Source organism: Struthio camelus, chromosome 3 (assembly GCF_040807025.1).
Source record: "Struthio camelus isolate bStrCam1 chromosome 3, bStrCam1.hap1, whole genome shotgun sequence".
Lineage (NCBI taxonomy): Eukaryota > Metazoa > Chordata > Aves > Struthioniformes > Struthionidae > Struthio > Struthio camelus.
This window is the reverse complement of record NC_090944.1, coordinates 103454773-103477427: the sequence shown is the minus strand read 5'-3', so window position 1 is coordinate 103477427 and position 22655 is coordinate 103454773. Positions and strand designations below refer to the sequence as shown.

The 22655-nt window shown below is 40.8% G+C and overlaps 1 protein-coding gene across 10 annotated transcripts in view; it reads right to left on the bottom strand.

Annotated features, from left to right (window-relative positions):
- The window catches only part of RASGRP3 (RAS guanyl releasing protein 3), a 71228-nt gene that overhangs the window by 10559 nt on the left and 38014 nt on the right, over positions 1-22655 (bottom strand). For 8 of the 10 annotated variants that reach the window (XM_068939422.1, XM_068939420.1, XM_068939421.1 and 5 more), the window contains 8 exons: positions 21939-22070; positions 20462-20609; positions 16352-16525; positions 15934-16050; positions 15367-15642; positions 7618-7695; positions 3203-3319; positions 398-513 (listed from right to left, as the gene is read on the bottom strand). In XM_068939422.1, the coding sequence (XP_068795523.1) occupies positions 398-513; positions 3203-3319; positions 7618-7695; positions 15367-15642; positions 15934-16050; positions 16352-16525; positions 20462-20609; positions 21939-22070 (1158 nt within the window). The remainder of the gene's footprint in view (positions 1-397; positions 514-3202; positions 3320-7617; positions 7696-15366; positions 15643-15933; positions 16051-16351; positions 16526-20461; positions 20610-21938; positions 22071-22655) is intronic. The other 2 variants (XM_068939429.1, XM_068939430.1) reach the window with 2 other exon arrangements.

Genomic DNA, 22655 nt, shown 5'->3' with positions numbered 1-22655 from the left:
AAGTCATATTACAACACCCCACCTTTACAATATTTATATCTTCACTTTCTACTCACATAGTTCAAGTGATTATGCCCCTAGCTGACCATTGGACTTGATGACTGAAGAGATTCTGGATAACAAGAATTATCAAGCCCAGCAGGCTAGGAAATACATATACCTCCTAGAATATTTGTTACCCTCCATCTACTACATTCATACATTTGCCCTGTCCCATACACAACTTCTCTGTTTCATCAGTCTGATGCCTGGTCTGGGTACAGTGTCTCCATTATAATTTGACAATATTCAAGGGGTTTCAACTCTGTCCTAGCAGGAATTCTTCATTATATGAATATTTCAACTAAGGAAAAGGAAAAAAAAAAAAAGAAAAAGAAAAAGAAATGCCCAGACTTACTGGTCTTTGTCCAGCACACAGAAGGAGTCCAAAAAAGGGAAGTTGGCAGCTATACTTTCAAAGTCTTCCTGAGAAATATAGCCATCGTGGTCATGATCATAGTTCCTAAAGACAGACTGAAAAAATGGAAGGAAGTGATTGTCCTAATATCCGGCCTATCCACTTCCCTGAATCTACACCAGCTCTAACTTAAATGTAATTATAAGGTTGAAATGTCCAGCATTATTAATCAGGTGCTCTGCTTCATTATCTCAGGCTTTCAAATGTTACTTGGTACTTCAGCATGGCAATTTATTGGACTGTAGGAGAAAAAATGGCTAATTTTTGAAGAAAACTTGCCCTCAAGATTCACCTAGCAAAGGGCCTCCACACTTCATCAGACATATTATTCTCCTTGCTTCTTTTTTCTTCTTTTTTGGGAAATATCACTACAATTCTCTCCCATGAGACATATTCCCTTTCTTTCATATTAAGTATACTTTTCCGATACAAATACAAATAACATAAAATACAAAAAAGAAACAAAACAATAACAATCAAACAGCAGCGTTCCCATGACTATTTCAGATGTTTTTGGCTTCATTTTTCTTTTAGCTGGTCACCTCCCCTCTGCCATAGTACTGTTTCAATCTGATTTCTTTACTGCTACTTTGACATCCAGATCACAAGCACTTTGTATCTAAAAACTGCTCCCGCCTATCAACTCACCTCAACATACCACTGTGTAAACACAGACATGGGACCAAATTTAAAAGGCTGCTTACAATAATGCAAGCCCTCCTCAGTTGCCACGGGATTAGTATATTCTGTCTTATACTAATTGTAGAGCTATGTAAGGAGTTTGAAAGCTACATGAGACACTGATGGGAAAACCATGCTTGTCGGAGTCAACAGGACCAGCTGAAAGATACATACTGAAGCACAGACTTTCTCATTAGATTCAAGTTTGGTTTCTAAAGGCAAGTATTTCATATCCTGAGAGACAGGAGTCCTTGTTTTAATGAGAACGTGATGAAGCCAACTTCAAAGCAGGTCAAAGGACCTGTTAGTGACAACTGACAGACCTAAAAAATACATTGTCAGGAAGGAATCAATACACAAGCCCAAACATTATTCAAAACTTTTAGTAATAAAAACAACACTGCACGGCACAAGCCAAAGCAGCTAGTAAATGCTAAAAACTGGCAGAATGAAGACAGCTGTACAGAGTACCGAGGGTCTCTTGGTAAGCTCTACCCCTAATAGCCCAAACCCCTGTTTTAATTCTGCCAAACTCAAGATCGTATGCCCTGAACTAGGCCAGAACTGTGGAACGGAGGACTGGAGTTCCCTCGCCCAAAGAAACGAGAACAACCTCCCACCCACCACGTTCTGGAAAAGATTAAGGAATTGCGACAGATTTCTGATTTAAACAAGCTATCAGAGACATTTCTGGATGTGGAGTGATTTTTATCAACACATATGGCACTGACAAAACCAATACTGCAACAGCATGTACAGTTCCAGCATCCAACATCAAAAAAAAAAAATCAAGCTAAAAAACCCCAGAGTATGTAAAAAAAGTAAACTACAAAATATATTTGAAGTCTGAGTGAGAGAACTGAAGACTTATGTTTAAGTGACCTTTAACAACACAGTCCCAATTAAAGACTTGTAACACAAAAGAGGTCGGAATCTAATAGCTCCTTCCAGACTTAATTATTAATTTGTAAAAAGAAGAAGCAAATCTTGCTTTATTGTCTACAACACATTCCTGTTTCCTCTGCATGCTGCTCACATCACTAAAAGTCCCTTACACATCAACACAGCAGGGCTCAGTCTGTCCAAAGGAACACAGAGTAGTGTTGGTTTTGTTTGTATTAGCTGACATATTCCTCTCCACATTTAATCTGGAAGATCCAAGCTATAAGCCTCAGTGTCCTCATGCCCAGATTTTAAAAGTGCCACCAAGACAGTGCTGTCTTTACCATGCATAATATGCTCTGTACAGTCAAATGACAGTGAGCTGAACACCGGAAATGGGCCAAGAGACTGCCTTTTTGGTATAGAAATAAGTCAGTTAAAAATTCAAGACGTTCTCATGCAGCTCCACTTTAAAATTTAATCGCCTAAGTCCAATTAGAGTTAGTCTGCAGTATTAATGTAGCCCAACCACCTGTCCCCTTCCCGCCAAGGTAAGCAGCAAAACTCCCATTGACTTCAGCAGGTGCAAGAGAAGGCTAATCAGTTCCTATTTAAAAAAAAAATCCATTTCTAGTATACTGTCCTGAGGAATAGACTTGATCTGTGGCCTTTGGGCAGCTTGGCGCTCAGGCACTAACACACAGATGCCAAGAAACCTGTCTTTTGCCAGTAGATCAGCATAGTGCACCACTTGCTAGGGGGGAGGGTTTCCAGACACCTTTCTCCGAGCCTAGTAACATATGAGTCCTTGTTTCTGAGGGTTTTTGTTTCAAGCTACTTGTTACTAGACCTAAACTGCTTGGCTACAGTTCTGAGAAGTCAGCTTTGCCCTTTCATTTTACACTTGCAAATCAAACCCACTGAACAGCAGCCAGGTTTTGGATGGTCCTGAAAGTTGCTCCTTTGCATCTGGAAACGTGCTTACTAACCCCACCTCTGATTCCATGACTAAAATATAAATAATTCTGAAAAAAATCAGTAGAAGCCCAAATTTGTTATTGGATATCTGAATTCGTCCCAGTCCTAAAATCTCCTGAAAAGCTCAAATAAAATTAATGATGATGATGATGATAATCAAAGCTATTGTTCTCCTTTGACCATTATATTCTTCCAAATACTTACGTCCACCAACTTCCTTATGTGCTTGTTAATGACTGTAGGATCAGGTTTTGGTACCACTCCAGATGCCCACTCCAGTGGCACTACTGGCTTGTTCGGGGTTGTCGGGGAGGTAGGCTGCTGAGAGATGAATCAGAACACAAAGATTTTCAAATCCGAATTATAAAATTATATTTCTTGCTATAAGATGTGCCACATGCCAGAGCTACGATCATAAACTCCTGGCATCTCCATGCTGTAAAAATGGGCTTAGCAAAACATCAGGCAAGGTTTCAAAGGAGCGTTTGCTTCCGCTAACAGCCCCGGCTGCTCTCACGCCGGCACCTTGCAGCTATGCCATCAGAGACAGTGCTAAGCGAGGTCAGAAGCAAAACAAAGGCAAACTTTCCTCTCTCTCATCTCCAGAGGGTTTAACAGGAACTAGACTCAGAAGAGGGAAGGAAGGAGGGCCTCTGGACACAACAGGAATCAGAAACAGGAGTCATGTAAGGTAAGCACAGAAACCTGATTTTTTTCTACCTGACGTAGTCCCCAGAGGAACTCATCATCAGGAGGCAACCAGCGGCAAGCTCCCTGCCCTGAGGACACATGCCCAGGAGCCACGCGAGGGATTGAGGAGGCCTATAGAGGTTAATACCTCCTCTGGGTGCAGCACAAAGAAGACGGCAGCATGTGAAAACACAGGCCAGGATTGTGCATAAGAATCCCATCAGTTTCTAACCAAGACGTGCTACGACGACGACGTGGCAGGGAAAATGCCAATACTGTAGTGGAACAAGACCTAAATCTTTCTGGGCAGGGCCTGGAGCAAATTCGCAATAGGCCAGGACACACAGCTTAATCCATCTAGGCAGCCTAAGCAGAAAAGGGCTAACCTTTGACTTTCTCCCCAGAAAGGACCAGCCAGACTATTTTATTCTGAAAATATCTTGGCCCTGACTAAATGGTAGCTGACAGCTCACTCGATGCACAGGGCACGCAGCCTGACTTGCACCAGGTGACTAAGATGCTTTGGGAAAAGCTCTGGCATGCAGCTAGACTTGTTCAAGTAGAAAATATAAGACAAACCCGAACAGAGTTTCAGGTAAGGCTTCAAAAATCATCAGTCAGCATGAAAAATGCTGTAAGGTGCACTAGTATTTTCCTGCATCCGCCACTGGACATCGGGCAGAGGAAACAGGGTCAAGCAGAAAAAATTCAGCGTGATTTGGACTGAGAAAGGAGGCAGCCCACAGGCTCAGAAGGCCCCGATACTAGTTGAGGAGGTAGGTGCCACTGGCTATCAGATACCCTATTAATTGGTGTGAGTTGATGGGGTGGTAATTAAGCCATCCAAAAATTTAGCAGTTATCATATATAACAAAAGGCATTGCAGACTTTGACTGGGAGAGGAAAAATTGTCACAAATACTCTACTGTACTTGGCAGAAAGAAACCTGAAGGATGTTAGTGGGTTGCTTCATTCATTTAGCTTTTCCTTTGCCATTTTATCAACACTGCTTTTATCAGTTCCTCAACGGCTCTTGACTCATCATATGAATCTGCCCAGGCAAATTTAGGAAGAAGAAATCCCTATATCCACAGAATTAAATTCCAACATGAAGTACAGTGAACCTGAACGTCTACCTCTATATGCTAAAACCATTTACAGAGCTTTTTAATCCTAAAACTAATATGCTACCAGATAGTGATGGGCCCAATTGCTAGCAATCTTTTTTTTTGCTCTAAAGTATGCAAATACAGCAATCTTTTAAAGATAACATGTTACATAATAACACGCAAAATGCTAATATTGTGGCATTCTTACAGCTATAGTCAGAGAGATTTGACGTGTTCCTTCTCTTGAAAAATTCTAAGACTAAACGGTCTCAAAATATCAGAGCTTGCCAGAGTGTGGCTAGACTACCAAGTCCTCATAGAAAGCTTTTAACTCCTGCTGACCTCAATGCAGAAAGGTAGAAAGAGCCTCAACTCACTGGAGCATTCCTCCTCCTTCTGGGCTATTTAGCGTCAAGTCTTATTTAATTTTCATGGTTTTTGCCATGACTCAATGAAAACTTCAAGTTACTGTCATTCCAATAACCACCAGGAAATGGACAGATGTTTTAACAAGTTCATTCCCTCAAAATAATTGTAGCTAATTGGACAAATTATTTCCTGTAATTCCTCCTATTTTGCTCACAGACTCACATGTACAACTGTACTATTAATTTATGTATTTGAAATACAGGCTATAAGGAGGAAAAGTACTAATCAGTGTTCAGAGACCAGCTAGCTGAGTTTGCTGAACCATCAGCAACACTGTATTTGGCCAGCTTTCTGTGATTCAGGCTGTATCTACCTCCTGTCTGTTTTACCCCCATAGGGATAATGGTATCCTAGACCGAAAAAGCATTTCCAGATGGATACAGCTATCGGCATATTTTGGTGTTGAAACCAATCCTTCTCAGAAGCAAACAACTTATACGAGTGCATTTTCGCTGGTATAACTGTGCTAGGCAGAGTCGTCTGCTAGCCAGTAGCTGTCCTGGGGGAAACGCACAGCAAGGAGACATCTACCCACAGGGAAAAGCCGCCTGTGCCACAGAGGGAGTTGCTGCACTATAACTGGCGGTCAATCTTCAGTTATTTGTTTAGGATGCTACACTGACCGAAAAGCCTATTTCCAGTTTTAGCACAGAGGAAGTCTTGCTCAAGTCCCTTTCGAAGGCTGGCTTACAGGCGGAGGCACCACATCCCCATTCGCCTGGAGAATGACCGCAGCAGTGCAGGACACTTCCTCTGCAGTGCACCCACATGGGAATTGTACAACAATAAGTCAAAGAGCGTTTGTAACGCTGGAACTACAATGTCATGACTCCTTTGACAATTTTTTGCACATGCAAAAGCTCTACAAGTTCTTTTCCCCCTCTAAAATATCTCGTGTGTTTTGGCACACCAACAAAGAGAAGGATGTCTCGAACAGCTGGGCGAATGTCTATTCAGCTGTAGCTTTTTACCCATCACAGTGCTGCAACAGCTGAATGTCACTGGTTGTTCACTGATTATGGTGCAGAAGTCTCCAACTATTGATGGGTACTGTTAATGTTCAAAGCACTATTCCATATTGCTTTTGTCCTTCTTAAAGCTAAGGCCAGGGAATAAAGCAACAACGTGTTTATTTTCTTCCTGTACATTAGCGGCCCGTGAGTCCTTCCCCAACATAGAGCCGTAACAATTCAATGCTGCAGTTACTGCTGGCGGTAATGGAAACACAAGGGAGACAGAATGACCACTAAAGAAGATGGAGACTGTTGCGATCAAACCATATCCAACAAAGACTGGAGACTCAGGAAAGAAATTCCAGGTGTTTAGACTGAACTAGGGCTGGCTATTGAAATTTTCGATAGCTTTTTTACTATCAGTCATCATCCTCCACTGAAAGCACACACACAATCTCCAAACTGGCCCCCAAGAGCGAGAAACTCCACCTGAAGCCAGAGAAGGCCTGTACTTGGAAATCAAGTGGCTTTGTTTCCTTGCTTGATTTTAAGAATACTTCAAAAAGGTAAAAAGCACTGAAAATCACCTCAAGCTACTGGATTCCGCTCTCACATTTTGCTGAGCGTTTCCAGCCTCCCTTCGCTTGTGTAGGTGTCAGACCTGAGAGTGCTCAGCTTGACAGAACCAGCTGCAGGATCTAATAGGTAATAAGGATGTTAATGATCTCCTAGAAATGCCCACAGGGCAGAGAAGTCCCCTGACTTTGGCAATAGAAGAGTTAGCAATACTTTAAATGAAAAGTCAGCTATTTTTATGAGATTTATTTATATCCTCAGACTTTCAAAGCATAATATAACATGCACCAATGCAACACTAGCTTTAGTTACTTCTCTTCAAATAGGATAAGACGTATGTACGTATTAAAAAAAATACTAGCTACGCTGAAATGTTTTAACATTGCTTGAGAGCCCAGCATACAGTTAATTCCACATAAGCAAACAGCTTTAAAAAAATACAGCTAATTCTGTGGCTTACCTAAAAGAAATCTTTGGCCTTGGTGTTGTTTTATATAAGTAAGTGCACCAGCATCCAGCAAGTGAAGTGATGGCCATGCAATAAATAATTCACAGAAACTGACAAAGGGCACTTTCATGTAAAGCACAACTATGTTTTCCAGGACTTGCAGAGGTTGTGTTGAAAAATAATGAATACTGAAGACTGGCATGTTTCACTACTTACTTCTCCTAATGCCCATTACAACCTATAAACAGTAGCTGTATTTACTATATGAGCATACCTGTTGAAAAGCTTTAAGCAAACATGAATATGGCAACTTATTTGATGGCATTCAAAATTACAATCTGATTACTTTATATGAACATAAACCCATGCAAACAAAATAAGTAGTACATCAAGACGCAGTAAAAGATGACCTACTGATTTGCAGGTCCTTGGTTCCAGCACCAGCGAGAGCTTGTAAATGTCATCCTCAGTATGATAGAGGTCCAGGGACAGCTAGGCGCAAGAAAGAGGGAAAAAACAGTAGTATTTTACCAGACCAGCTTGGAGAAGACAGGGTTGTTAGTGACGATACACCTCCCACTGAAGCCAAACAGAAGTTTTGCTACTTGGAGCTCAGGATACCTAGAGAAGCAGTTTGCAGTTTGCAGCTGCTGGGAAAGCAGCTTGTCACAGAGTTCCTGTAACCCACACTGCTTAACCCGTATCTGAACCCGGCCAAAGATGTGCCGGCTTTGGGGGCTGTCACAGTCTGCATCGTGACATGTCGAGTAAGAGAGGCGGCATGTTGCATCCACGCAGAAGATCACCCCTACACAAAACGCTTTCAGCAGCTCATGAGAGATCATGAGAGATCTCAGAGAAACGGGCCAGTGAACACCCAAACTGCAGGGAAGAAGTTTTAAAAGGGCTCAGTAACTTGCATATCACTAACACAAATATAAATATTCTAATAAAAGCTGTTTAAAATTTGGTGAACTATTTGCAACAGAATACTTCCTTCATCTAGAGGTTAGGGGGGTTTATTCCACAAACCCCTTTTGTGTGTGCTGAAATGCAACATTTTACAAACGTTTAATGCAAACATGTCAGCTTGCAAAATGTCACAAACAGATTTCAGGCAAATGCTTGGCCACTACAATTCAAAATTCAAGCTACTCTGCCTGGATAGGTAGGCCTTATGGTCTGTTTCTATTCACGTACTGACTGAACGAGTGAACAAGTTCAGGCTGCCAGGATTAATAGTTGAGGGTGCAGTTCGCAGAATTTCAGGAGTTTTAGCACAGACCTGTTACTACATGAGTTTCTTCTAGAACAAGCAGAGAAAGCCAGTACCGATCACTTTTCCTTGCTACGAACATGTGATTTGTCAAAATAGAAAATGCCATGACTACAGGTTCTTTAATGCTGTCAAGGCCCAAAAAGGAAATACTCTGTCTCTCTCTAACTCTCCTGAAGTTAAAATTGGTAACGACACCTTAAAGTCTGTTAAGCACATGAGGAAAATACTAGGAGCAATTCACATTGTGCTCCAATGAAATTTTATGATTTCCCTTGGCCTAAAGAAGGGCCAGAATATTGCAGCTCTTCTACAGAGACGAGACCATGCAACAAAAGCGAGGAGGTGGAAAGCGTCTTTCGAAAGCGTTGGGCAAGAGCCGAGCGCTGACGCAGGCCCGTGAGACGCACGCCAGGTTTGACACCGCTGTTGATGCAGCCACGTTCTCCAGGCATGAGCAGCGATCCCAGTTGTTCCAGTCCAGTTTTGCCTATCCCCAGTCCCCTCTCACAGAGTAGGGTAGATTCCCTTTCAGCTTGTTTTCAGATAAATGAAAGATCTCTCTTTCATAAGCCCATTCTTTTCCCAGACTAGAGGATTTATTGCGAGAAAAGAAGGGGCACAAATACAGTCAAAGTGAAATGAAGTTGTTTGTTTGTTTTTTCACTTTGACAACTGTGGTCTAGAGCTGAGGCAGGTCTGCAGTAAATTCCTCCTTGCTCAGTGTGATGAAAGAGAAAAATAATCAACACTGTGGCTAACGTCATGCAATGAGAGGAAGCGAACGCTGCATGTTTCCTGTGATCATGTCCCTACCTTAATTGGCTTTGGAGTAATTGACATGATCTGAAGTTATCATCCAGCTTGCAAATCCCCGTTTAAGCTAAGATCGAGTTACAAGATGTTTCACAGCAGGCAGATAGAATTACCACTGACTAAATGACTGTGACAGAGAGTTATTTTTGAAGAGACTGGCGCGCCGGATTAACAACAAACAGGACCAGTGATTTTATATTGTAGAACCACCTCTAGAAATAACCTTCATTTAGACAGAACTCTGTGTAATCGATAAGACAGAACTAGTGCCCTTTTCCCAAGATATGCACACCCTTGAGAGCAAACACACCACTTTAGACCTGTCTGGATTTTGCATTATTCATTTTGTCTAGCTATAACGCTCCAGTGAATTTTGTGCTTAGTAACGTGGTTACGGTCACCAGTGAAAGCCTGACCGGCCTGCAGATTCATTCACCCAGCTGGCACTCTGCTGTCTGGATTTGCCCGTATCGGTAGGAACAGGGAAATGTAAGAGCCTATCCTAAAATTAATGCAGGTCCACTAATTGCTGTAACTAATATTGTTCATGTACTATTCACTGACTGTAGTCCTAGGTTCCCTGGTGGTATAAATAAGCAGAAATCAGCTGGAGTAAATTATATTTATCAGATCAGCCTGGGACTGACAGCAGAATTCACAGTTTTCAATTTAAAAGGCTTTGCCCTCTTCCTACTACAGACCACAGTTTTGTTAGTAGGCAAGATGAGTAAGGTATGCATCTGAGGATGGAAATACATTAATATTTACTGAGCAGCTTTGTATCTCCCCTCCATGAATTATCTGGCCTTTTAACGAGCAGAGGTTATAAATTCATTAGACACAATGCCTAAGCATAAGCGGAGGACAAAATATTGTCTGCCACAGGAGTTTCAAATACTACCAAAAATGTACAAGCATGACAGCCACGCAGTAGTTATATAAGCTCTCATCTTATATTTTAGTTACAGTTTTGTATGGACAGACAAAAATGTAATAAGGATTTTCCTAGGACAACTTTTATGATGGATGGTAGATTACACTCTAATTTGATTTACACTGTTATCCTATTTTTCTAAGCAATTTTTATTGGGGGCGGAGGGAAATCAAAAAAGGCGAGACTCTTTTTTAGAAATGGAACTCACTGAAAAAAAGCTCGGGAGGGTGACTTTCAATTTGATTGTTCAGCTATTTCTCACTCTCTTCACTAGACTGTACAAATGACTGGGACTTTCCAGTTATTTGCATATCGTCTCAGAACAGGTTAGTTAAATAGCTGTTGAGACCTAAAAATAGCGGGTGGGAAAATGGTGGCACCAAATGTGTTTGAACGCAGTTGGCGTTAATATACTGTAGACTAGTAAAGAGACTGACGACCCATTCCGACCTGTTGAAAGCGATGACACGTTTCCCCACTGGCACTTCTGCATGGTGTGAAATGAAAAGAATGTGAAAATACTGCACAGCAGGTAATAAACTCCCTCAAGCTTCCTTTCCAAACATAAGTTTTCTAATTAAGAAAACGTCAGGAAAGATAGCATTCCTCCCTGTTGCACTGAAAAGCGCGTGCTTAGGTTCCTCTTTTACATCTCCTGCTTCTTAGCTGGTTTCAGATGCCAGGGACCGGCGCAGAACTGGGTGCAGAGTCAATGGAGACGGGGCAAGTGTGGCCAATAATTCATGAAAGGAGGAAGAACGACACAGACTAAGAAAAAGCATGTGCTAAAAAGTTATTCCACCGTTGCTTAAGGTATTCTGGCACCTTGGCAGCTGAGTCATGCTGCATTCAGTTGTCTCGCCCAGACGATTCAGTCTACTTTACACACGACCAAGTTAAGGCTTGCATCACGTAAAGCTCTTTCTCAGCTTTCGCGGTCTCCTGTGCCAGAGTAAACGTGGCACTTATCTCGCTACCCTTCATAGAACAAACCTTTGCTTTAGTTGTGGCATTTTAATTTCCATGCAAAATATTGGCTTGTTTCAGGTTCTTGTTCAAAGTTAACATTTTGTGAGGTAGGAATGGATTTTTATGCTGACCATAAGATTGGGGAGGAGGGGTGGGAGGGAGCAGGCTTCTGAGTTTTTGTGCAGACACCTAAAATAAGAGCTTTACAAAAGGCTGATCATTCAGCAGCTACCACTGAAGTCAGAGAGATGTCAGTTCTCTTTTTCCCCATTCACCCTTTTGGTCTACATGCATGACAGCGCCTGAAAAACACCTGTAAGGCCCTTGTCCATGTGGCCTGAAGTTTACCATCACACCCCCTGCCCCAGCTTTTAAGCTAGCCGTCATTTCATAGCTCTTAACACAGAGTCTCCCCAAACAACATTTTTCAAAACACTTGAAAGGTATCAGCCACCCTCAAGCAGACAAGGCTCCACCACCGAGGAAAAGGAGCAGGGCAAATTCCCACACGCCCTCTTAATGCGTGAGATACCCCTTCTATCTTGTTGTGCGCGTTGTCTGACTGGCAAACCGGTATCCAGTGATTTACTTGTCAAGCAAGCACAGGCCAAACTGTTAGCACTTGCTAAGTGTGGTGTAAGAGGCAGTCCTGTAAGGGATGGAGCCCAGAGAAGAGATTTACACGTTGCTGCCAGGACAAAAAACCTACCAAAAGCTTGCCCAGAGAGAAGTGACTTAATGAGAAAAGAGAGGAAGTTAACAAATAGTTGGATCAGCTGATTCACACACAAAGGAAGAGCACTGTGCACATTCATACACATTTACTAGTTTGGAAAGGGAGTTTCTCTAAGTTAGAGATGAGAGAACTTTTTACAGAGTTTGCATTAGAGAGGGAGAACATCGCAAAACATCACTGAATAATTATTTCTTCAGTCGCTGACAACTGAGGATGTCTGTAGCAGCAGGGGAGGCTAAATCTGCTGAAAGACCTTTTGCATGTGGCAAGGTCAACTATTTTTAGTCTGCGGTTCTTGTCAGCTTTGGGCTGCAATCCTAGCTTTTCTTCTCCCCTTTCTCTGACCCTAACCTATAAATTTAAAACTTTCTTACTAACAGAAGGATAGACAGAAATATTTCATCTACTGCAAAAGTTCATCGTTACTGATTAAGAACAGCAATAATGCTAACTGTCTTTAAAAATGTATGGTAATTCATTCATATGGTACAAATAAGGACAAAGTTTGCATACTGGAAGAAAAATGAGACTATTCAAAATATTATGAGACATACTGAAATCCAAGTCCAGAAACTTTTTGTAGAAATTGTTTTTTAACTTTTCCAGGGGTCACTGTTTCAAATCAAAAATCCCACACTAACAAACATACTTGACTCACAACTACACTTCCAATGACTACTGTGCAGACAGAATTACCTAGGGAAGGTTGTAAGATACCTACGGCTGTCTTCATTGCTACTCAAGAGACACCACCCTGTTCATGATTCATGACAGGTATCCTGACAACAGAAAAAAGCGGTGCAGGTTAATTTTAACCCGTGATCGGGTCTGCAATTAGCACTGCAGCACGCAGTTTCATTTAACTGCAATCAGATTGGCTCAACTGTAACCGAAGTCAGCAGAGTTATACCAGGAATTAACACATCAGAGCATCATAAGCGAAAAGGTGCCTGCTTTGTACCCAACTGCTTCTACTCGTAAATGAAATATACTGAATGAAGTATTATATAAACATAAATAAAATCTGTAACATTATGCAGGAAACAAAAAGAGGAAAATATAAAAAAAGACAGGTAAAATACATGCGCTCAGGCTGATATAATAATGGATATGAACCTGCAAGGTCTTGGAAAAATCCAAAGCATTCAGCTTCTTCTGAAATACGGGTCATCACCCAAAAGAGAGAAGAACAGATATTGAAAATGTCCACAGCGGTTCAGCTTCCATCTCTCACTTCACATTGTCTAATTTCTGCCCTTTTGGGCTCAGTTTCTTATTGCTCAGTTCTCTAAAGTCTGAAGCTCCACTTCCCTAAACTCATAGTCAAGCTTTAAGACGCTACGAACTTTCAGAAAGGACCAGGGAAGGGAAAGAGTGATAAGGCACAAGATAAGAAAGCAATTCTCAATCCTTAAAAAAAAAACAAACCAAGAAGATAAATATCTGTTTATAATTTATAGTCTAACACATTCAGTTAGAGAGTTGTTGCAGTGGACAATACATGGTCCCTTCTCCTTGCTGCCCCACTAATGGTGGTTAGGAGTGATTCCCAGTTTGCTATATATACAGTACAACTGGAGAGGCTTTTCCTATTCTCCAAAATTTTCCCATTCTCCATTTCAGTGAAGCCACAGGTCCATCCATACCAATGGTAGCTTCAAGCTCAGACTTATGTTCCTCATCCGTTATAGTGCAAAACCCTGTACCTGATCAGTTCCAGCATAAATCCATCATAAACTACAGTCTCTGCTTATTTTCTAGATATGCATATCTTTGAGCTTTTAAAAGTAACACGTAAAAAAAAATAAAATCTAAAGCTCCTGCCCACTAGCCCTCTGGTCAAGGCATTCACCTAGAAGGAGACAGATGTGGTCAAATCTGAACAAGGGAAAGCAGGAATTTAGCTCCCACCTCCACTCTGAGTGAATGCTGACACATTGCCTATTCTGGATACATCTATTCAAATGTAGCCAAATTCTTTCCCTGGCTTTGATCTAGACTTTTTCTGCCATCTAAAAGAGAACAAAAAAAACACTTTGGAGAAAAGCTTGGTCTTGAGAAGCTTATGCTCTCCAACAAAATAAACAAAATCACTGGAAAAATTCTCAAACCTGTCCTAGTTACACACAGACCTTGACTACTCGCAAGTTCATTTAAAGACAAGAATTGTAATGACTTAGAGCATACAGTTTCTCTTTTGATCTGGGTTAGAGAGCTGAAAGACAAAGCTAAAACAGCAAGAACAGAAACACCATAAAATGATTACATATCAGAGAGTCCTTTACCCAACATGATGTGTTTCACACTACTCTTAGATGAGTGTGTGGCTGTCTTTTATTTTCTTGCAACATGAACTGTTTTATAACAAACATCATTCCTTTTTTTCAGGTTTCACAGGTTCTCCCTTGATTCCAAGATACTGTTTTTTGCTCATGGCCTGAACAAACTGGGGTGCTGTGTCAAATACTGGTCCACTTAAGATCAGTGCTAAGCAGCCTAAATTTCAACAGAAACAGGATTTGGCTTATAGGTTCAGGTGGCATGCTTCAGCATATTTTAAAATAAAGAAAAATGCAGTAGTTATTAAAATGATAGTCATTGCCTACTTATCAAAAAATGGGAATTACAAGGAATTCCTTCTAGCATTGTCAGTTAGGGCTTTAACAAAAACAATCCTCCAAACACATTATTTAGTTTTTGACTAGATCAAAACAGGAGAGTAACCACTGAATTTATTTTCTCGGTAAAACTCTTGTGCGTGTGCTAAACTGTTTCCAGTTTGAACAGGTTTTATCCAGTCTTCTTTGAAATCTCATTATTCTTTAATTTGAAATCAGTCATTCACATCCATAGCTCTAATCTGTATGTACACATTTCAATCCTCCCAAAATGTAGCCACTATCAAGGGAGAAGTGGAGGGGAAAGAGAAAGGGTGGTGGGAGCTGTTTAACAACATACAAGACTATGGTTACTCAGTGGATAGGAAGACTACTATATTGAATTCAAAGTGTAGGGGAGGAAGAACAGAATTACGCACAAGTAGGAACGTCACTTACACGACCACGTCAACATCTCATCAGATCTTTGTATAGGAGACATAAGGCTAAAATACTGAGTCAGAACGTGGTTCTTACTTCTTTTAACACCTCCCCCTTCTGTCATTCTTAAAAATTGTAACTGACACAATCCCTTTTCTGCTTTGGCATCCAGCTGTCATGTACTCCATTAATGAAACTCTCTTCAACTTTATTCATACCTCATGTGAACTCATTTCTACTTCACATCCTCTCCCTCTCCTTTTACAAAACTGAGACAACAAAGTGCATTTATTTTTATAGATATGAATATTCCCTATTGACCCCCCAGCTCCCTGCTGATCCCCTCTTCAACTTCTGAATAACTGAAGTGAATTAGAATTTGCACAATACTTACTGTTAACAGGTTAATTAAATCCATATTAGGCTCTAAATGATGAGAGGCAGTTTGCAGGGAAACCAGCTCACTCAAGGTGATGGAAAGCTGCTGCATTTTCACTATGTTTACTTTGTTGTCATCTATCCAGTCAGGAAAGATGACATGGACAGCAATCAAGTCTTTCAAATGAACTCCTAAAATGGGAATTTTGAAGCCAACACAGTCAGCGAAAGCCTTGCGGTAGTTGCAGTAGTTTCCATTGGAAGAGACGAGCTCCATCATTTCATTCCAGTCCTACAAACAGGCACAGAAGCAAGTCTCTGAGAGAACACTTATACCATTTCCTTAACCTGTTTTAAATGAGTGCAACTCATGTCAGGGAGCTGGTGACGCTGATTTCCTCCCCAGGACAGGCAATCAAAAGGAGTCTCCCCGAGCTAATCCTTCTCCACCAAAAGGAACCCCTTCAGGCACCCTGCCATGATCCAAGCGTTGTGCTGGTGAAACACCTGCACGGCAGAACCCATCAGACCTCAAAGAGGGGATGTTCTGCATAATACGTTTGTATTCTGGAGCCCACCATACCTTTGTGACTTCTGAAGACAGATGAGAATGAGTTTCTTTCAGGCGAGAAATAGAGCTGTGGCTTAGACCTCCCACAACTGCCATCAGGGTGTTGAAGTTCTGGAGATGAAGGAGCTTCTGCAGGAGAGATTAATCACACAAAACTAAAGATCAAAGGAGTACCTGGGGCAGCTGTCCACTGTCACACAACACAAGCTCAGGGAGACGACCTATCACTGCCAGACAACCTATCACCACTAAAACAGAAATCACTAGACCAGGGGACATAACAGAATAGTTCAGTTTTTCATTTTTTAGTAGACTAGCTCCTGTTCACTGAGCAAGCAATAAAAAGAGCATTCAGTTCATTTGTTTTCTGCAGGCTCCATCTGTACTGTTGCTTTCTACCAGAGGAAAAAGACTCACATGTGAGACTCACCTGTGCAACATTGATAAACTTTGTGATTACTTCTGCCCTTTGCTGGGGTGTTGGCTTGCTGAGAACCATAAGCTGAACCCATTTGGAGATACCATTAAACAAAGCAATAGATCTCTCCAAAGTGGGATTGTTCTCCAAGCAGCCGTGGATCACATAGCTCTGGTAGTCTGTGAACTAACAGAAGAAAGACATTTTAAGTAGAAAATACACAGGGTAAGAATCAAAGTGAAGTTTTTACTATTTTTTCTTTTAAAAAGTCCTCTTGTTTAGAAAGTTACTATCACTCAGATCCTATCAAAAGTCCCTGCTGCATACCAGTTCTTTCTTAAAAGTTTTTCTTTTGTCTTTTTTTTTCCTTTTTATTTGTTTTTACTTAATTGACCAACTTAAAACGTCAGTGTTTGTGTGTCAGTTAATGCAGGGACAAGCATGGAGAACATGATTATTACCTCCATGAAATCATCTTTCCCACAATTGACTCAATACTTGCAACTTTTTAATCTATGTGGTTTTACTTCACATTCTGCTGGTACAATATTTTATAGAAATTCTCTAATGCCGCAACCTATAAGCGTGTAGATAAGAGTCTCCATGCCTTTCCAACTTCACTGTTGATGTAAAGAGTGAAGTCTTGGCACCACTAGAATCAATAGGAGCTTTGTCATGCTTGGGAGCCTGAACTGCATCCCAAGAAGCTGGCTATGCACACATTTTTTTCTCCTTTTTCGAGAAACTTCTGTATTACAAAGAGTTTAAGTTCGGCTAAGTCATGCTCCTTTCACGGTTACTGTTCAATGCTTGTGTGTTCACAGATACAGTTTTACATGGGAATGTTAGTGATCCCAAGAATTAAATTTCTCTAGATGTCTGGAAAATATTTTTCAACTGCCCTTTAAAAATGGATTTTCAGGAGGTTACGACACAGCTTTAACTTGTGTAGGGAGTTGCGAGTAATACCAGCAAGTCCTGGTTTCTGGTTTCTTTGGTCATCCTAGCTGATCAAGAATTGCCTGCTGGGAGGCCATATGATGATGGTATATGCACTCACACAGTAGATGTTCCTATCAGAGCGGCAATGCACAGTATTTCATTGCTCAACTACTTCTAAATCTTATTCTGTTACAGTTACCACTCCCCTTTCTCCCTCCCCTTTTATAAAATACATAAAACAAAAGACAGAATTCAGACTAATCATCTACAATTAGTGTTACATAGCTTTTAAAACACATTTTCGTCTGCCCTGCAAAGTAAGTGGCTTTCACACATTTCTAAACAGATTATAAGAATTACAGCAAATCAGCTGGACTCACTCATTCCTCCAAGTAAATTCTAGTTGCTTCTCTGTAGCATTTCTCAAGTGCTCTGCATATAGGGTCAGAGCTCCTGGGCTCATTTTTCAACTTCTAGCATTTGAGGTCTGTCCTTCCCTTTATTTCTTTTCAGTGTACCGTTCTTACAACTTTTTGGTTACCAGTCTCAAGTAAACAGGCAATCCATCTTTCAGACTTCATTGCATTACAGAGCAGTGTAAGCTTAACTGATTCTAACTGGCTGCAGAGAAACAAAAGCTAGCAAAATTCAAGCAGAAGAATTAAACTGACAAATTAGAAACAAAAAGGAAAAAGACAATGTCTTGCAGCTCTGAGTTTTCTTTCTGGAATTCCCATAAGGAATTAAAATATATCTTAAGTCTATTTAGAAATAGATCCTTTTATTCCTGTCTCTCCCTCCTCCTCTGAGCTTAACATTGCACAGATCACTATCATTCCTCTACTTCATATCAACATTAAGTAGGGAGATTTCCCATGTTTTGAAGTTTAGAGTAATAAAACTTTCAGCTTTATTAGATGAAGTCGGGGAGATTCTATTTAGATGGGTCTCATCTCCTCACTGATTTCTTTTTTCTTCCTCTCTCAAAACATGCAAAATATATTTTCCTTAATTTCAGAGTTTGATTTCTTTCATGATTCTAAACACTTTAAAAAAAAGTCACATATTTCTTCCAGAGACAACTGAGCATCTGGAGCACCTGCTTCCATTTTCCACACTGGCATTGTGAGACCTTTTCACATGGACAATTCTCAGCAGATATTAGCGTTTCTGCTGGCATTTGAATTGCTCATTTGTTTTGCTTTAGCCACTACATTCATTTTCATACAATTTTGTCTCTTGTTCCATGTACAATTCTGTGTGCAAAAGAAGCAATTTTACCTGAATTTTCCTCATTACCAATATCTTTCTTCTCCAAATCTGGCTCCAAAGAGGTCTTTTAGATTTATCCTAGTTGGAAGCAACCGTTTTTACTAAGCCGCTAAAGATATACGTCATTTAGCTAGCTCTAAATGAGGATGAACTAAATGAACAGGTGGGGACCCGTGAAAGAGTCCCTGGTCCTTGCCAGATCTACTTCAATTTTAGTTGACTGAAATACTGATTAAAAAGAGAGAAGGAAAAAAACGCAGTGTGTTTCAGGAACAACAAAGCCTAGACGTACCGTCCTTCTCCTCTACTGTACCACAGGAAAATAACTCAAGGAAGAGGCACATGTATATATGTTACATGTATCTGAACTACTTCTACCTTATTTATATTGACATAATGCACGCTTTCAGTAATTCCACTTCTCTAATCCATCACAAACACACCTCACCTCTCAGAGAGCAAGCATTACGAAGTGGCACAGCTTCCAAAACAGGTATCAAACACTGTTACTTTACTACTAGAGGCAGGAAAAGCTCAGTGGGTACTGGCTGAACCATATCAAGCCTCGTGCAAGGAACTTCTTCTCGGGAAGGCAGACCCTTTAAGCATTTCTAGGAAGCAAGGGTGTCACTGTAGGCTGCAATGGGAAGTCTTGGGAGGCCATGGACTGCCAGCTAGCACTGCTCATAGAGCCAAAATTGCACCCCGTACTGAATGCGAGACAAGTGGGATGGGTTGGCTTCCACGTCCATCACAATCTTCCCCATAGTTTCAGCAAGAGCCAAGATGCAAAGCATATAGGTCTTGACATATATGAAGCCACTGCAGGTAAAGGGAAGGGAGGACAGGAGAAAAAGGCTATTTCCTCACACTCCTTCTAAGACGGGAGTCTTTGGCTGCCACTGTTCTCTGGGAGCAGTGACCTGTCAAGCAAAATGAGCTCCTTAGCCTGAGTTGTTGCCAAGTTTCTCAAGAATTTTAAGAGTGGAACCTGCTCTCCCTCATCCCTTCATTTCTCTTCATCAAAATCCATTTGGATTATCCATCAACCCCAAAAACTCACTGCTATCAGCAACAAATTCTGGGACTTTCTTGAGTCAGAGATGGGAATGATGGAGAGGACAGTAAATGCTGGAGAAGTGCAGGAGCAGGCAGAATGCATCAGAAAGTCATTGTGTGTCAGAAGCATCAGACTGATGCAGCAGCAAAGGTAGAAATACACTGCCAAGGAAATAGAGAGTGTGGAAGGGCAGGGGCTCACGCAAGCCCAGGGAGGGGGAGCCCAGAGTGGTTACGCAGTCTCTGTCTTTGGATGTTTTCAAGACCTGACCGGATAAAGCCCTGAGAAACCTGGTCTGATCTCAGAGCTGACTCTGATTTGGGCAGGATGTTGGACTAGAGACCTCCTGAGGTCCCTTCCAACCTGAATCTGATACCAAGTTGGCAAATGAAAGGACAGTTTCTGAAGAACTGATTGGGACTGTGAATGGAGACTACAGAACGGCTATATGTATATTTCAGTCTTTTCAAAAATTATTTGACACAAAGACTCCAATGTTTCCTGAAAACTAATTAACTGTTTTCCTCAAGGGAAAAAAAGCACCTGAAGAATTTGAGCTACAATATTAGTTTGATCAAAATAATCCCTGTACATGGCTGCAGTAGCTCTTAGCAGTAATTCTTGCCCAGAATTTATGCACAAAATTAATTTCTATGACTAAAATGGTCAGTCAGGAAAAAGATCAAGGAAGTGCTAGTCCAGCCATGGCTATGGATGTCATATGAAGGATTATAGAGATTTACTACACTGAAATGTAGAGGGAAAAAAGTCGTAAGTGTTAAACCATACAAACATTCCCTTTAAGGACTGGCTCTTAATTGCAAGTGAAAAAGTTTTAGGCTTCTTACAGAAATTCTTCTAAAAGATTTATGCTCCAGAAAAGTGAGATGTTCAGCTAGCTCAATGGGCTCCAGATGGTCAAACAGCAGGCAGGCTTTTCCCTTCTTGGAAATCCTTTTCCTCTGTGTAACTCTTCTCATCCAGTCATAGGAAGGACTGTAACAGAAAAATAGGTACAATCCTCATTTCTGCTTGGGTGCAGCCTGCAATTTGCACGTGTAGTATAAAATTACCAGGGGATAGACCAAGAATTATCTGATCTACGACGCCCAGCACATTCCAAACACTCAGAGTAAGACGTCCCATTCAGGTACACAACAGAGAGAAGGGTTTCAGAGGCGCTACCACAAGTGATACACAACAGCACGTTTCTGTCTGAACCCAAGGACAAAGTACTTTCTCTCCAGTACAGGAAACCATAATTCAAAAATGCCTAACAACTACATTTCAAGAAGAACAGGCCATATAAAAGTCTAACTAAGGAAAAAAAAGACTCCAATAACATCAGGGATTTGGTTTTACTCTGTAAGACCACAGGTCCATGAAATAATGGAACAGTAGAAACAGTCAGTCAAACAGCTAACAAAACAGTAAGACAAAGGGTGTGGATCAGAAGGCAAATCATTTGCTTCCAACCAATAGAATAATCCCTACCTACATACAGTAAAAGCACTTCACAGAGCAGGAAGAGGTTTCTAATTTATTATTCTAGAATGAAGATGTAAGAGCCAATATTCACGTGACTTCACTGGTATTTTTCTTGCAGAAAATCTTGCGGCCCTCACTGACATTAATAGTACTGTCCTTCTAGGTCACTATACAAATCTTCAAAGAAAGATTGCAAGGTATATGCCACATTTTTAAAAGAAAATTCACAATATCAGGTGGCTAGGGCCTATCTGGTGATGTTAAAAAGGTAACTTTCATTGCAGGTTGTCAAGGAAGTAAGGGTGCAATCATTTTGATGCCAGAAAGCTACAACTGAGAATGCTAAAGATCGTTCGGTTAAATCATAGCAAAGATGTACACAGAAAATTGTTAGAAATATAAGCAGGTTACTGATGGGAGAAAGCGACATCTCAAGCTTCCCTGAGAAAATGCAAGACTTTTACACAATGTGCCAGTCACTGCATTGCTCGTCATTCCGCATAAAAATTAATAGGACAAAATAATATTCACTGCTTAATTTGCATTAGCTTTGCCACAGAGCCAGGAAAATGATATCTTTCCCATTTTTATTAATTAAAAAAAAAAAGAAAAGAAGAATCTTCTTACTGTGACACCAGCTAAACTATATTACTGCAACTAAAATTTCTTTTTTTTGGTAACTTCAAATTTACAAGTGAATAGAATCTTTCCTATAACTGCTTGTTTATGCTCTCAAGATCAAGATGGTCCTCAATATTTTTATATTTTGCACAAAATTGGAATTCTGTTGTTACAGAGAACAGAAAGAAAGATGCTGAAGCTCATAAACATCCTTACATGCTGGAGATATCAATGAGATGGATGTGATCCTCATATCCGAGCTGGCTGGCTACTTCTCGAAACTCTTCAGTCAGCTGAATAAGCCCAAGATCCAAGTTAAATTCTGCAGGAAATTCCAAAATCCAGTATCTGAAATCCACAGACAGCAGTTCAGAGATGCCCAGGCATTCAGATACAACATGCAGTGGCTGCATATATATGCTCACATTCACATTTCAACCAATATGACTGATAAACATTTCAGAGCCCCTGGCTCTAGGGCAGAGAGGGTGGATTACCCCAGCAGATCACTGCTATGACTATCTGTGATGCTGAAGTGAGAGATTCCAGACTTTAAAAACAGAAAGTCACAGACCTTGTAAAGCAAAGGCTTCACCACCAGCTCTCTCAGTAACTGAATCAATATGCTCAAATAATTGCAACATACTCCACCTGATGAAAGGATAAGTGATGTCACACAAAAGCCACTTTATCATACAATTTCCTTTAGTTAATTCACCGCGGCAGAGCATAGCAGCGCTCTTTTGAAATGCCAGTTTAAAGTGATCCATCAGAAGATGCACATGCACTGAACTCATGCTGCCAGGACACCCAAATGACACTCGCATTCTTGAAAACTTGCCCCTTGTTTGCTTAAGACACTTCCTGCGCTCAGGCAAGATTTTTCAATGAAAACCAAAGTGTGAATTTCAATGGAAGTCCCACCGTGCATAA